At 40.7% G+C, this 13,798-nt stretch overlaps 1 protein-coding gene across 2 annotated transcripts in view; it reads left to right on the forward strand.

Moving 5' to 3' along the window:
* LOC126393007 (coiled-coil domain-containing protein 148-like) overlaps window positions 1–13,798 on the forward strand; it is a 43,097-nt gene that overhangs the window by 12,841 nt on the left and 16,458 nt on the right. For both annotated transcript variants that reach the window (XM_050048831.1, XM_050048829.1), the window contains exons 7-10: window positions 1,527–1,622; window positions 1,794–1,969; window positions 2,546–2,684; window positions 7,237–7,443. In XM_050048831.1, the coding sequence (XP_049904788.1) occupies window positions 1,527–1,622; window positions 1,794–1,969; window positions 2,546–2,684; window positions 7,237–7,443 (618 nt within the window). The remainder of the gene's footprint in view (window positions 1–1,526; window positions 1,623–1,793; window positions 1,970–2,545; window positions 2,685–7,236; window positions 7,444–13,798) is intronic.

A 13,798-nucleotide genomic window follows, 5' to 3' on the forward strand; every position in this document is an offset into this window, starting at 1 on the left:
AGTATTTCTCCTTTATTAGTAATTTTTTGCAGGTTATCAACTAGACAGAAAAAGCTGAGATCACACAGGGATGGGAATTGATAAGATTTCATTGATACCAATGACATTATTATTTCTACTCACTGGTCTGACTCGTCTGATTCCTTTATTAATTCCTGATCATTTTTTTTGTGTGGAAAAAGGGTTTCAGCATCATTATAGGATATTTACCCTTGCTAATGGACGTACTGCTCAGTTGGGAAGCAGTGGCACTCTTGTGTAGAGCATCAAATACACAGCATTCCTGGAATTTAATCTCATGATATGAAGAAAAGTGTTTTAGCATATTGTTGATGTTTCCACCCTTAATTGAAATGATCATTTTACAGACATTAGAAGTAGCACTTACACTGTTGGACCATTTCTTTCTGTTCGCTATGACTCCTTCTTGTTGCAAGTTTCCAGCAGCATAGTCACTATTATGAAATGAACAACTGTCAGAAAACCATGGCAGCATTGATCAAAGGAATTGATAGACTCAAAGGCAAACATTTACGATGGATAAGACAATTTGGAGTCATCTCCAAATTGAGAATCCATCTCAGCTGGAACTGGTTCTTGATTCCCATCTCATCTTGTCCATCCATCAATCCATCCTGATACCGTCTATTTCTTTTATCTTTATGTTATTGATGTACTGTATATTCTTTTAATTTACAGAAGCAGTCCCCATCATTCACAAGTCCCACCCAGTCTCATAGCACCTGTGTGCATATAAAGTCCATCACTCATTCCTCTCATTGTATAACAAAATTGTAGAGATGGGAAATGTGGCTGGAAAACAAATATATCTCGATATTTTTAAGCGTTGCACTGCACCATACTGCAGAGATGTCAGTAATCAAAACATGAAGCACATCTATGAATTTGATGTGTCTGTTCCTGCAAATTGTTACCATACAATACAGCTATTTGTATCAATAGAAATACTTCCATTTTAATTGTAATGTCTGTGTTCCCGTTTTGAAACAGAGAACCAGGCCTAATTATTTGATAAGCATCGTCTCCATTTCTAACTAGCTGTTTTCCTCCTTCTGATATCTAGCATCTTGGGAAATAAGCAGTTACTGATTACTTGCTATTACCGAATCTTTCTGATGATAAATGTTTCTGAATCTAGACATCTGAGAGAACAGAGGGAACCTCAGTTCAGCTGGTGCTGCTGATTTGAGCAGACTTGGCGTAGCGAAAGGGAAAAAATATTACAGCCGATAGCTGTGATCTCTTGAGTCCGCTCTCCAGTCACAACTTTGTTTAAGCTGTAAGAAGAAGAAGAAGAGAGTTCTTTTCTCAGAGCGTTATTGATATTAGAGAAATTCTTGGAGGCAAGACGTGGAACGATTTAGTCCATTTGATAGTGTAGTGACAGTTCATACTGCCAGTTTGGTTTCCCTGGGCAAAATAAGGTCAAACTGCTGCTGTCATGCTTGTTGTCAAGCCTGTATTTAGGATAGTGTCATCTGTTGTTTTTATCCTTGAATCACCAGATAAACTTTGTGAAAGACCAGCAAGATGACATAACTGCAAAACTTCATGCAGAGTACCTGGCTTTGGAGGAGGAGATCATTGGCCTTGGCTTAGAGGTAAGTTTCTCACTGCTGGTTCTAGATATCCCTCTGTTTCAGCAAAATCAAATTCCACTCTGTATTATGGCTTGCACCGAGCTTAAAAAGTGATCGCTTCAGTGTGTCATCAAAGCAAATATCTAAATATTTCACCATATATCTCAAAGAAGGTCATAATGTCCTCCACAGAAATATCTTACTTCAGATAATCTGGCGATCATAGAAAACATTCCAGAGGAGGTTCTGGGTTCAGACTGCCCTTACCCAGAGCTGAAGGACTCCCTGATCCAGGCCTTCCATTCCCTGTCAGAAAGGTGCAAGAGCAGGCTGCAGACTCTCCAAGATCAACTGCAGAGCACTGACAGGTATGGCCTGAGGACAACTAAAGTTCAGCTTTGCTTCTTTTTCATAATTCTAAGTGCTTACACATCGATCGAATGAGAAAATTGTGGTGATTTTTGCAGCTAATATGGAATACGTGTATAACGACTCTGCCTTCAATATCTCACTCAGTCTGAACAGAAATAGGCTTTTAATGATTCTCAGCCATCCATTTTGATAAATACAAGTATAGGCAGAGCTCCAGTGTAGCTGGGCAGATGACGATGAAAGATTAGAAACTCAGCAGGACATCAACAGCATATAGAGGCACAGCCACTTCACTCCGCAGAGTGTCTTCTTCACCAGGAGGTTGATTATATCAATGGCTCTTGATTTTTATTTCCATATGGTCTGTCTCTATATAGCACCATTATGGTCTTCGGGTGACAGCTCAGCTCAGTGTTGTAGCAAGCACCGTTGGCTCAGTATGAGTAGTGTGCAATTTATCAATATGTACCCTTTGGAAGTGAAGTGATATGAAGGAAGGGGAACACAAAGTGACATAGTGGTATTTATTTTGTTTTATGATCATGTGTTTTCTTGGTTGGAATCTGTTTCAGGTGTTGTGGCTGGTGTGCAGATGACCATGAACGTTTCCTGTTCACCTTGTCTCAGTACACTCATGACATTCCCAACCACAGAGCGCTCTACATGGACATGCTGCAAAGACTGTTTCCTGAGAAAACTCGACAGGAACTGGTCAGTACTTTGACAAAATATGTCAAAAAAAAGAAAAGAAAATTGATTTAGCTGCAAATTAAATAGAACAAGTAAGTTTATCAAATAAAAGAGCTGCTTTGCATGTCCAGTGAATACACAGGTATGCACACACTTGTGTGTCTGAAACATTGTAGTGCTGTTTACAATGCATACACACACCAGCTACCAGAACACACACACATATAAAAGTACTGATAATTACTGATATGTCTTTGAAAAAAAAAGGTTATGTTTTAAGCAAAATAGCCAAAATGTTGCTTGAAGCAAAGTTTAAAGCTCTCAAATGTAAAAATGTCCTGTGTTAGTTTCTTTTAGATGATAGTAAAGGTAATACCTTTGGGTTTTGAACTGATGGTGGAACAAAACAAGATATTTTAAAGCATTGTGATGAACATGTTTCACTCTTTTCTGATCAATAAAGTATTGAGAAAATTAACTGATAATGAAAATAATCGTAGGGTTGAGTAATATATCCATATTATACCGATATCATGATATGACACTAAATATTGTCTTAGATTTTAGATGTCATAATATCATCATTTTCGTTAACAGCTTATCCTGTTAGGGGTCGCGGGGGGCTGGAGCCTATCCCAGCTGACCTTGGGCGAGAGGCGGGGTACACCCTGGACAGGTTGCCAGACTATCACAGGGCTAACATAATATCATAAGTGTTGTCTTTTTCTGGTTTAAAGGCTGAATTACAGTAAATTGATGTAATTTTCTGAACTTACCAGACTGTTCTAGCTGTTCTATTATTTGCTTTTACCCACTTAGTACCCTAAGCCTAACTGCATCATTAAATAACATGGACATTCAGGAATGGTCCAGAAACCTCAGTGACAACACACATTTTTGCCTTGTATTCTATGATAAAAACCGCCACAGGTCATATGTTTAAAGGAACACTTCACCCCCCAGATGACCATTTGTGTGACATTTACTCATCCTGTGTTACCTTGAATTTGTAAAGTAAACTTTTTTAAACTGTTTTTCTCGCGTGCCTTAAAAGTTCTTGTTACCCACTTATTTTCGCATTACTGATCATTGTTTACCAAAAATTTCTTTGTGTAAATATTTTGTGAAAGCAACAATCCTCAACTATGAAATATTGTCACAATATCACTGTCAGGGTATTTCGTCAAATATACATACAGTAACATTCACACCTTGAAGCCGCCTAGTGCAGCCACAGCCTGATCTGCTGACCACTGAGCCATTGGAGGTTGTGTATATTTAGCCTGTGGGATAAACTACCCTTTATAATTTTTCCCTCTACACCCACACACACACACACACACACACATACATGCACACACTGTATATTGTTGCCCTTCCGCTCACACCCATCTTAAACTGTAACCCCCTTCCCCAGTCTGAAGCATCCCTGCAGTGTGAGTCCCAGGCTCCCTGATCAATGTAGCTCTGTAGTCTGTACTGAGAGAGACACACAGATAAGCCTGGACAATGAGCCGCTCAGCACACTGCAGGATGTGCCATGTCACCCACTGTGGACAACTCGCTCACGCCACCGCCTAGCATCACCATGACAACCGCCAGCCGCGCTCTCCTCCCTCACCCGCACCCAGAGACCTGTTCTCATATCAGTTCCAGCTGGGTGCTGCATTTAGAGCTGTGATCGTTCAGCCTTTGGGGGGCTGGGGGGGTTGGTGTAAGAAGGAGAGATGTATTTCTCAACAGTCTTTCACTTCCTCAGAAACAGACCCAGAGTTGATGTAGTGCTTACTCCACCTAATTCAGCTATTAGTCATAATTAAGCTGGCTTGCGTGCAATGGATAATCAGTGTGAACTACAGATTGAGTTGCTGAAACCCCACTGATTAAGTGCATGAATGCTATCCTGATATCAGTGTTTGGGAAAAAAAAATATGTTGATTTGATACAAGCTTTCTTGGCATTTTCTGTATCATAAATGAACAAGTATGATATTGATTAGTATCCAGTGAGCTCAAAGGATGGTCCCCTATTTGCAGTGAGCTCTGCACCTGTACATTTTTGGCTTCATTAGAACCCTGTCTGTTTAGCAGCAGTCTGCTCTGGGCAGATATTTTCCTTGTAAAATAATTCCCATTGTTCTAACAAACATATAGGTTGAATATATATAGGTTTCTATGGACTCAAAGTCCAAGCCTTTCTTATGTTTGTTTTTCACCTAAAGCCTGCTTCGTTTCGAGCCTTAATATTTTTCCCACCTGCCATTTACATCCAATTGCGTGCAATCTTTTCAGGATGAAAGCATCATTTTCTGTTGCTCCTGTCAGTCTTACCTTAATTCTAATGCACAATACAGCAGCTCTGTTTTATTGCCAGGTACCAGGTGAGACATATTGCCACAGTTAAAGGGTTTGTGCGGTGTAACAATTTAAGAGCCATGGTGATAAATCAGCTCCCATATTCCCTTCAGATTGCTCGAAGAATCCACTGTTTTGTACATTCTTCCATTTTGGGGGGTAAGATCGAGAGGAACGGTTTGAGAGGGTGCCATTTTTAGGGATTTTACTTAAAAATATGGCTTTTGTGAGATTGTCACTTAAGTTTCTCCTCTTTCATCTTGCAGAGAAATATCCAAAGGAAAATAGAGCAGAGAGCTGCATTAGTTGCATTTACTTACTTATCTCTCTTAATCCCATCACAAAATATGTTCTTACAGCAAAGGGTTGGGTAGGGGAGGCACATATAAGAGGGGGTTTAGGGGTTTGGGCATCAAGTACCTAATTTCCCACATTCTGGTGAATTTGTATGCACCAATTTGTGCCTTTTCTGCATAATTTTATGGTGAAAATGTCTGAGATTTCATCGAAATAAGAAGTCCTCTGCTTCTCTGCTACTTCAGTGTTTTTATTGGAGGTGGGAGAGGCAATGTACATGTCAAGGAGGACATGTCCCCTGTGTCCCACTCTACAATCTATGCCTATGCTCACAGCAGTATTTCTGACATATAGTACATATCACGTCTTTTTATTCTGCACGTAGACGTATGTAGCCATGTTTTCTGTGCTCCTTTAGTTGACCTGTAGTTGAAGTAGTCTCAGTTTCTAGCTAGCTCAGAGCAGACACCCCCCTCTGCTGGATGGAGCTCTTTATTGTCTATTATGACTTGCTCTTTGATGTTCTCTCATAACTAGTTGAAGGCCAACTGAGTGCTAGCAGGATTTCATAGTAATGCTCTCATAATGTTCCATGGCAATAGCAGGAATCATTTATACTCCTTACCTTCTCTGACTTTATCTGTGCAGCCAGTTTTATTTTCTCCTTTGTGTGGCTCAGTCCTTGTGGAGACAGCACTCCGCAGAGGGAATGTGGATGCAGTAGCTAAACTAAATGTTGTGCCACTTTAAGTGTGCACTGCAGACACAGTGCGGCGGATGGTTTCACATACATGCTGTATCTAATTGTGTTGGATAAAGTCCATACGAGCATACATCGCATGACAAGTGTGAACACGCGAGCTTGTATATGCACACATAAATGTGTTTACGCTCGCTCACAGCAGCACAAGGAAGGCGAGGGTGGTGAAGGAGAGGGCAAGAGAAAGTGAAGAACAGAGGGTGGATCTTCCTCAAGTTCTAAAGTTGTGCATTAATAAACAGGATTTGCTCGACTGCCTCTGGCACTTCTGTTCCGTTGGCAGGTCTGTCAGCTCACTCATTTTCAATAAAACCAGTCAGCCGTCTAATGCCTTCCCACCGTCAGTTAGCCGCTATTAGCCCATAGATGAATATCATTCCCTCTGTTCCAATGAAGCAGCCAAGTGATGCAGCCTCTGTGAGCGCTGACACAATGATGAATAGCTACAGGCAGCCCTCACACAGAAAGGAACTGTTTTCCTTCAGGACATTTCACAGACAGGAGAGAGGGACCATTTTATACACTATGCAGAGCCAGATCTGACACAGAGTTTTCCCTATGGTCCTGCTGCCATTATTATAGACAGTATATCATGTAGAGGTGTTTGTTGATATCTGTTTGCGTGTCATCAGTTCTGCACAACACTGTGTATAATACAGCAGTGTTGCCTTGTGAGCTGCGGTACTTCAATCTTGCACACCGTGTTCTTCATATTCATCCTTCAATTTTTCTTTTAGGAGATGATTTTTGATTAAAGGTCCAGTGTGTAGGATTTAGGGTAATCTATTGGCAGAAATTATATTCAGTATTCATAACTGTTTTCATTTGTTTTGTAATCACCTGAAATTAAGAATCCTGTTTTTGTTACCTTAGAATGAGCCATTTATATATGGAGCAGGTCCTCCCCCATGGAGTCCACCGTGTTCTTCTACAGTAGCTCAGAATAGACAAACCAAACACTTTTAGCGTAGGCCACCCTAGTTTCCCTACATGCTTGGCACACAGGAGAAGTTTCAGTCCTTGTAACCTCACTGCTAGATGCCACTAAGTCCTACACACTGGACCTTTAATGCTTATGAAAATAGCTAATACACTGGACCAACAAAGACGGTCAGTCATGATTTTGTCTCACTCTATCTCGTGCAAATACTGCCTTCTCCAGATAGAGCATGAACGTCTGTGGGACTGGCAGCGTTTCACCCAGACACAGCTGAGAGTAGTGACCCAGCAGTGTCAGCGGGACCAGGAAGAGCTGCTGGCCAGAGCCCTGGTCACCCTGCAGGAGGCCAGACATGCCCACCAGGAGGAGCTGGAGCTCCACAGAGTCCGCCAGCACCAGCAGGACATCTGCTTGCATCTCAGAGAGAAGGTTAGTGTCATTTAGTGGCATACCTTCACACCGGGAGCTGTCACATTTCGGGAACATTTCCAACTTTATGAGACGGCACTTTTTATGTTAGCAATTATGCAGTTCTGTGCCTACAAACCCGTAGTTAATCCCTGCAGGAAGTGGATGTATAACTTTAATATCCTACTTCTGCAGCTTACACAGTAGGAGCTCTCTGTGGTCTACTGTACTTCTGAGGCACACTTACTCACATCTACTGGTGGAGTGGACAGAATTCAGCTGGCTTCCAGTATATAATAAGTATGATATTCTTTTCCAGCTATCACATGTGATAGTTGTGAGGGACCAGACAGTCTGGCTGCCTTCTTGTGTACAGTATATCTGCTGACGAGGCTGCATATCACGCCAGGCTGCCTGACAGCATCTCTCGCTTTAGCTGCCACTTGGGATGGGCTGTGAATGCAAACAAGCTAATAAGGATGGTCTTGCAAACATGATGTTGCTGTCTCTGAGGGGTTCTAGTTCACATTCGCACAACAAACAAGTTACTCATGTGAACAAATCCATGTGTTGTTGATGCAGCGCTGTACAAATTGAATTTGCTTTGCCTGCCAGTTTTAAGAAAAATAGTGCTGATGTCCTGTGGCTGATTAGATAACAAGAGTCTCTGATGTACCGAGGTGGGGTTGCTGTGGGGCATCACCACTGAGTCTAGTTTTGTCAAATAACAGGACAGATCACCAAAGCGGGGGCAGCACGCTGGTTTAATTTTTTTTTTTTTTTTTTTAAGGAAAAAGGTCCTAGACGTGCTTCCTTAAGATCTGTCGAGTTTGCATGTGCTTACCCCCTCTGCATTAATTACGGATCTCTCTTTTTTCTGTGTTTTTCAACCCCCAAATGTCCCCAGATTTAGTCTGTAGTTTTCATGTAATACAACTCTGCAGGGATACCAGCCCATGTTAGCTCCTGAGTTCTAGGTTAAAAAACAAGAACTGTTTAGGAATTTGTACATACGCATCTAAATCATTAACCCAGGGCCGTAATCAGCTATAAAAAATTGAGAGCGGGGGACCATTTTCAACCCACACCTTCTGCGACCCAGCCCTCCAGGGGTCTGGGGGATGACTATGATGACGTAGGCGCAGACGCTTCTAGTCGCAGTGGCTGCAAGTCACTCATCAGGATGCGGAAATCAACTCATCAGTCTGTAAACTCTCCTCCTGCTACTTCCGCTAGCTAGGAAGGTTGAGGTTTTCAATTGTAAACATCAGTAACCATCAAGGAAATGATGGAGAAGATGGCTGCCAGCTGAACTAACATCCTGCTAGCCATTGTGTAGGTCTTGGAAAATAAACTGGACAACCTCCATGACGCATCAGTTTCAAACGAAATATCAGGAACTGTAATATCCATTGATTCACCGAAACTTAGCTAAATCCTGGACAGCGCCATTCAACCAGGTGACTCTTCTTCTAGATGCCGATCTGACAGAGTAGAGCACTCTGGCAAGAGAAGGTGAGGAAGTGTGTGCTTTACACTGAATAAGGACTGGTGTGATGGTGGGATTGTGAGGTGCTGTCCTGTTTCAGCTGTGGATCACTGCTATTACCATTCCGAGGCGGCTACAGTGTGGTGCTGCCAGAGTTCAGCCCTCGTGGCCATCTTGTTGAGGTCAGAATGTGTTAACACTTAAGGCGTTGGACTACCAGAAACCATGGATTACCAGGACCATCCGAAAATGATTATGAGGCAGCGGCCAGCAATATAAGAAGACGTAAAAAAAAAAGGACGAAATTACAGTGCACAAGCTAAAGGAGCTGATGGGATCACATTTCACTGAAGTTGTACCTTGTATAATTCCATGTGACAAATAAATGACTGATTGAAATCCCCCGCGGAGAAATTGTTAGAAGCTTAATAGCTAAATTGACTATTTTAACACATTAAAACACTTCATACCATGACTTTTTATGACATGACATTCAAGTGACATACTGTAATATGATTTTGTGACAGTTTACAAAACTGTAACAGTGGACAGTGATATTTTCCACTTTTTAATACAGTTGAAATTAATGAAATAGAAAGTACAGTACAGGTACATTGATTATACCCAGAGCAGTCAAACAACAGCTTCTTCAGGGGTATGGAAACACTACTTTGCATAAACCACATGTAGAACTGCAGTACATCGAAATACTAGAACCAGCAGTAATAATAAGTTTAATAATAGTTATTATAGTAATACGTTTCTTAAGTTGTATTATTACGTTAGCTAATAATTATTTCAGACCACGGTGTATGGTTGCCTGAGGAAGCATAGCAATTTTATATATATATATATATATATATATATATATATCAGTATATTAGGGGGCATTTTGTTCACATTTGAATAGTAAGGGGAGTATTATAATTAGCATTAATCACATATTCCACTGAATGTGAAGAGCATTTGTTGTGAACCAACAAACCAACAGTCTTGCTGCAGGGAAATTTTCTTAGGTCCCAAGTATATACAGGATATGACCTTCCCTGTGCCACTTGCTTTGTCCAAAAGTTAATTTTTCACGTGTCACACTTTAGTGTTATCATTTAATTGTCTAGCAAGGCTGCAAATTTGTGGCGTAAAAACTGGCTCTTTATTTCACAAGCTGCGCCTAAACTATGCAGCTTGTAAACATAAACACCTCTCTGATTTACTGCAGCGCACCAGATGCCTGACACCAGAATCTCTCTCTCTCTAAACTTAAATCAAATGTTGGACTGGAAGACAGTTTCAAAAGAGGTTGACAATTGATTTTTTCTTTTTCATACTTTTGCATACTTCCTGCATCATTTTCAAGGGGAAAGGTGCCGTACTTAAGTATATGCAATCTCAAGTTGCATTGCTCTACTAAACATGCAGAGCAGTATGCTGCTAGGCACAAGGGAGAAGAGAGTGATGAGCACGTTGCTCAGCTTTGCAGTGCATATAGTTAAAATGTATTGATGGGAAGATACCAGAGATTTTTATTCTCTTGAATTTTCACTAGGAGAGAAAAACTGATCAGTGACCCCTGTCTTAAAAGACGATATTCATTTATTACTTCCCTGTTGCTATAAGTGTACATAAAAACATCAACTGGAGTGCATTTTCCACAGCAAAAGTCTACTTTAATCTATTTTGCTGCATGTTTTAACTCCTGGAATTCATATGCACCTCCGACAGTTTCCAACAATCAACAGCTCACAGATTCTCTCCCTTTGACTAACATAATACATCATGTTGGACAGGTAGTTTTTCTCCTACTTGCTTTATTGTGCAGCTGATTATTGCACTAAACTGTAGTGTCTTCACTTTATCCTTCACTTTGGTGTAAGTGTAGAAGCAAATTCAAGGGCAATGATCACTTCATATTGAGTTTTGTCAGAATGGAGCTATTTTAGCTGCAACGACTGGCATAATAAAGTTGTGTTGGGGAGAAAACACATCACAGGATTTTAAAATGATGTAATATTTTATTCAAGACAGCAGTATGTACCTGCAAGCTCTGTTTTACTGTATTTTTGAAAATAACAGGGGCGTTTGACGTTCAGTAGAGGTAAACATGCAGCAGAACATAAACTTCACGCCTCTGACGATGGCAAACACATTTCTGAGGTTTTTTTTCATGCTTCTCTGAAGCAATGAGAAAAATAAAATCCCACAGACATTTATATTCCCATGACATTTCCACATCCAGGTTTTTTGTTTATGCAGTGCATGTGCACATATTTGATTTTGTGTGGAGGCTCAGATGGACGCCTGTTTGCATCCCATCTTTTTTCCACTGCCTTTATCATGCCAGCACAGTGACTCAGTGGCGAGACAAGATGGATTCTCCTCCCATTGCATCTGCTTCTTTAACACTTTGTTTTCTGCAGCTGCTCCCTTTGACCCAAGCAGCTCTCCCGACTCTGCTGTGAGTCATTCACCTCTCTTGAGATCAATTCCCTTTCTACACTCAGTGATATTCCTATTTTAATAAGTGTGCTGTATGGAATTATATGATTTTGTTGAGTGCTGGTGCAATGCCGCAGGCAGGTCCAATGTATCAACATTTATATTTTATGGAGGTCTCATGGTCATTACCATAATCCATCATTTAAGAGCAGTTCATCCTCAGTTAACTTTGCTTTTCTGCATAGTGTATTTTATACCCCACAGAGTAACTCAGTTAAACTTAACTCAGCCAAAAAATTAAAAGTGGGAAAAAAAATCTGCATATGGAGGAAATAAACAGCCTGCCTGAGTCAGCTGTACCACCTGTTGCAACGGAGAGCTTGTAAAAACTAGTTTGCAAGAGAGCAGAGAGGTTGAAATAGTTAAAAGGTTAAAGTAATGCATAAATAGTTGATATTACTAAAAGTATGAATATCAATTTATATAGTTTAAAAAACTTATAAAAGCACCAGATAAACAGTTGATATGGGTCAGCTTTTTTATTTTGTACTTATGCACTTATGCAAAGTTCTACTTGACTTGACTATTGGATGAACACATGAAATAGTTAGCTTAAAATATGGATGTATGGTTCAAATTGTTAGCTGAACGTATCACTGTAAACACATTGCAGCACATCATCGTCAGACCAAAAACTGATGAGATCTGAGATTCAGCTGAGAGTAATGGATAAACTGTCGAAGTAATGAGTAGCTAAATAGTAATAGCTAAAAGTATGGATTTACTGTAAAACTTCAGTTAAAAGCATAGTCCCAATTAAAGGCCTGGTCCCCTTTTACTAGCCCCTTGTGGCTACACATTTTGACAAATAAACGCCAGCAACAGAGAAACAGTTTTGTATGAAAGGAATTAAAGGCCTTTCCCATATATTGTGTCCCAAATATAGGCCTGTTGAGTTCAAATAATAGCCTGGGCTACTAAATGAAGTTTTACGGTATATAATTACATAAAAGTAATGATGAACGGTTCATATCAACAAATTAACTACTTAAAGTAATGGATAAACAGTTGAAGAAGTGACTTAATGCTAAAAGTAATGTATAAACATTTAAAATAATTAGCATTTATAAGTTTAAGGATAAAAGGTTTCAATAGCAAACTAAAAGAAACATAAAAGAAGTTGAAAGTAATGGAACAGCGGTTGAAATGGTTAGCTTCAGTATTGCCAATGAAAATGAGAGGGAAAGCCAACTGTCTGTGCTCTGTCTGGGATTTTCATAGTTTCCTCTTTGACGCCTGCTGCTCTCAGTCTGACACCCGGTTGCTACCTTTTAATAAAGTCCTGACCTCAACTGAGTGCTGTGGGGTTACATACCCTCAAACGTCCGAAACACAGGAAATAAGAAGAAAATACTGACAGAGGGCAGAGTCTCTGCAGAAAAATACACCACCACACACCTCTCAAGGGGTGATTGAGAGGGATTACTTCTGTATGAGTCTATACATTGCAGATCAAGCAAAGCACCTCAAACGTCCCTTTCCTCAGCAACGCTTTCCAGCTCCTCCTGGGGGACCCCAAGGCATTCCCAGGCCATATGAGATATGACTCTCATCCCAACTACTTCACACTTTGTTGCAAACCACCTCAGTGCATGCTGGAGGTCACGGTGTGATGAAGCCAACAGAACCACATCATCTGCAAAAAGCAGAGATGCAACTCCGAGGTTTCCAAACTGGACCCCTTCCTCCCCCCAGCTGCGCCTTGTGATCATGTCCATGAATATCACAAACAAGATCGGTGACAAGGGACATTTCTGGGGGAGACCATCACCCACTGAGACCGTGTTTGACTTATTTGGGGTATATAAATTAAATAAAGTAACCATATCATGTTAATATAATTAATAGTTTTAACTTTCAGTTATAATCCACTCATAACATTTACTTAATGCCAGGGAAAAAGTACTTGCACTCATCTGATCAGGGTGTGGGGATACGTTAGACAAAAGAGGTTTGGAACCACAGGGTTTACCACTGGCAAGTGCACTAATGTAAGAGTGACCCTCTTTAAACAGTTTATACCATTGTAAACTGGTTTAAGCTACAGCATTTTGAAACAGATTGAAAAGATAAAGGACTGCTGTAGTGGTACTTGTCGGCTAAATTGCCGTCTTGCCATATTTTCTAGCTGTGATTATGCAAATAAACACCATCTACGTCTCATCTTTCCTGTGCCTCCGTGGCTTCAGATGAGAGCATATATTGGATGTGTTTTGGTCAGTACTGGTCTGGTTCTGACCTCATGATGGGGAGCACGGCTGTGTGCTGCCAGCTTTCTTCTGAGGGACATGCAGTGGGAGGAAACTCAGGGTAATTGATTTCAGAGTGAGCTTGTACCCTTCTGTTTTGGAAAGGGCAAGGCTGTCACACAGACCACAGCTTCTTCTCGAG

Source organism: Epinephelus moara, chromosome 7 (genome assembly GCF_006386435.1).
Source record: "Epinephelus moara isolate mb chromosome 7, YSFRI_EMoa_1.0, whole genome shotgun sequence".
Lineage (NCBI taxonomy): Eukaryota > Metazoa > Chordata > Actinopteri > Perciformes > Serranidae > Epinephelus > Epinephelus moara.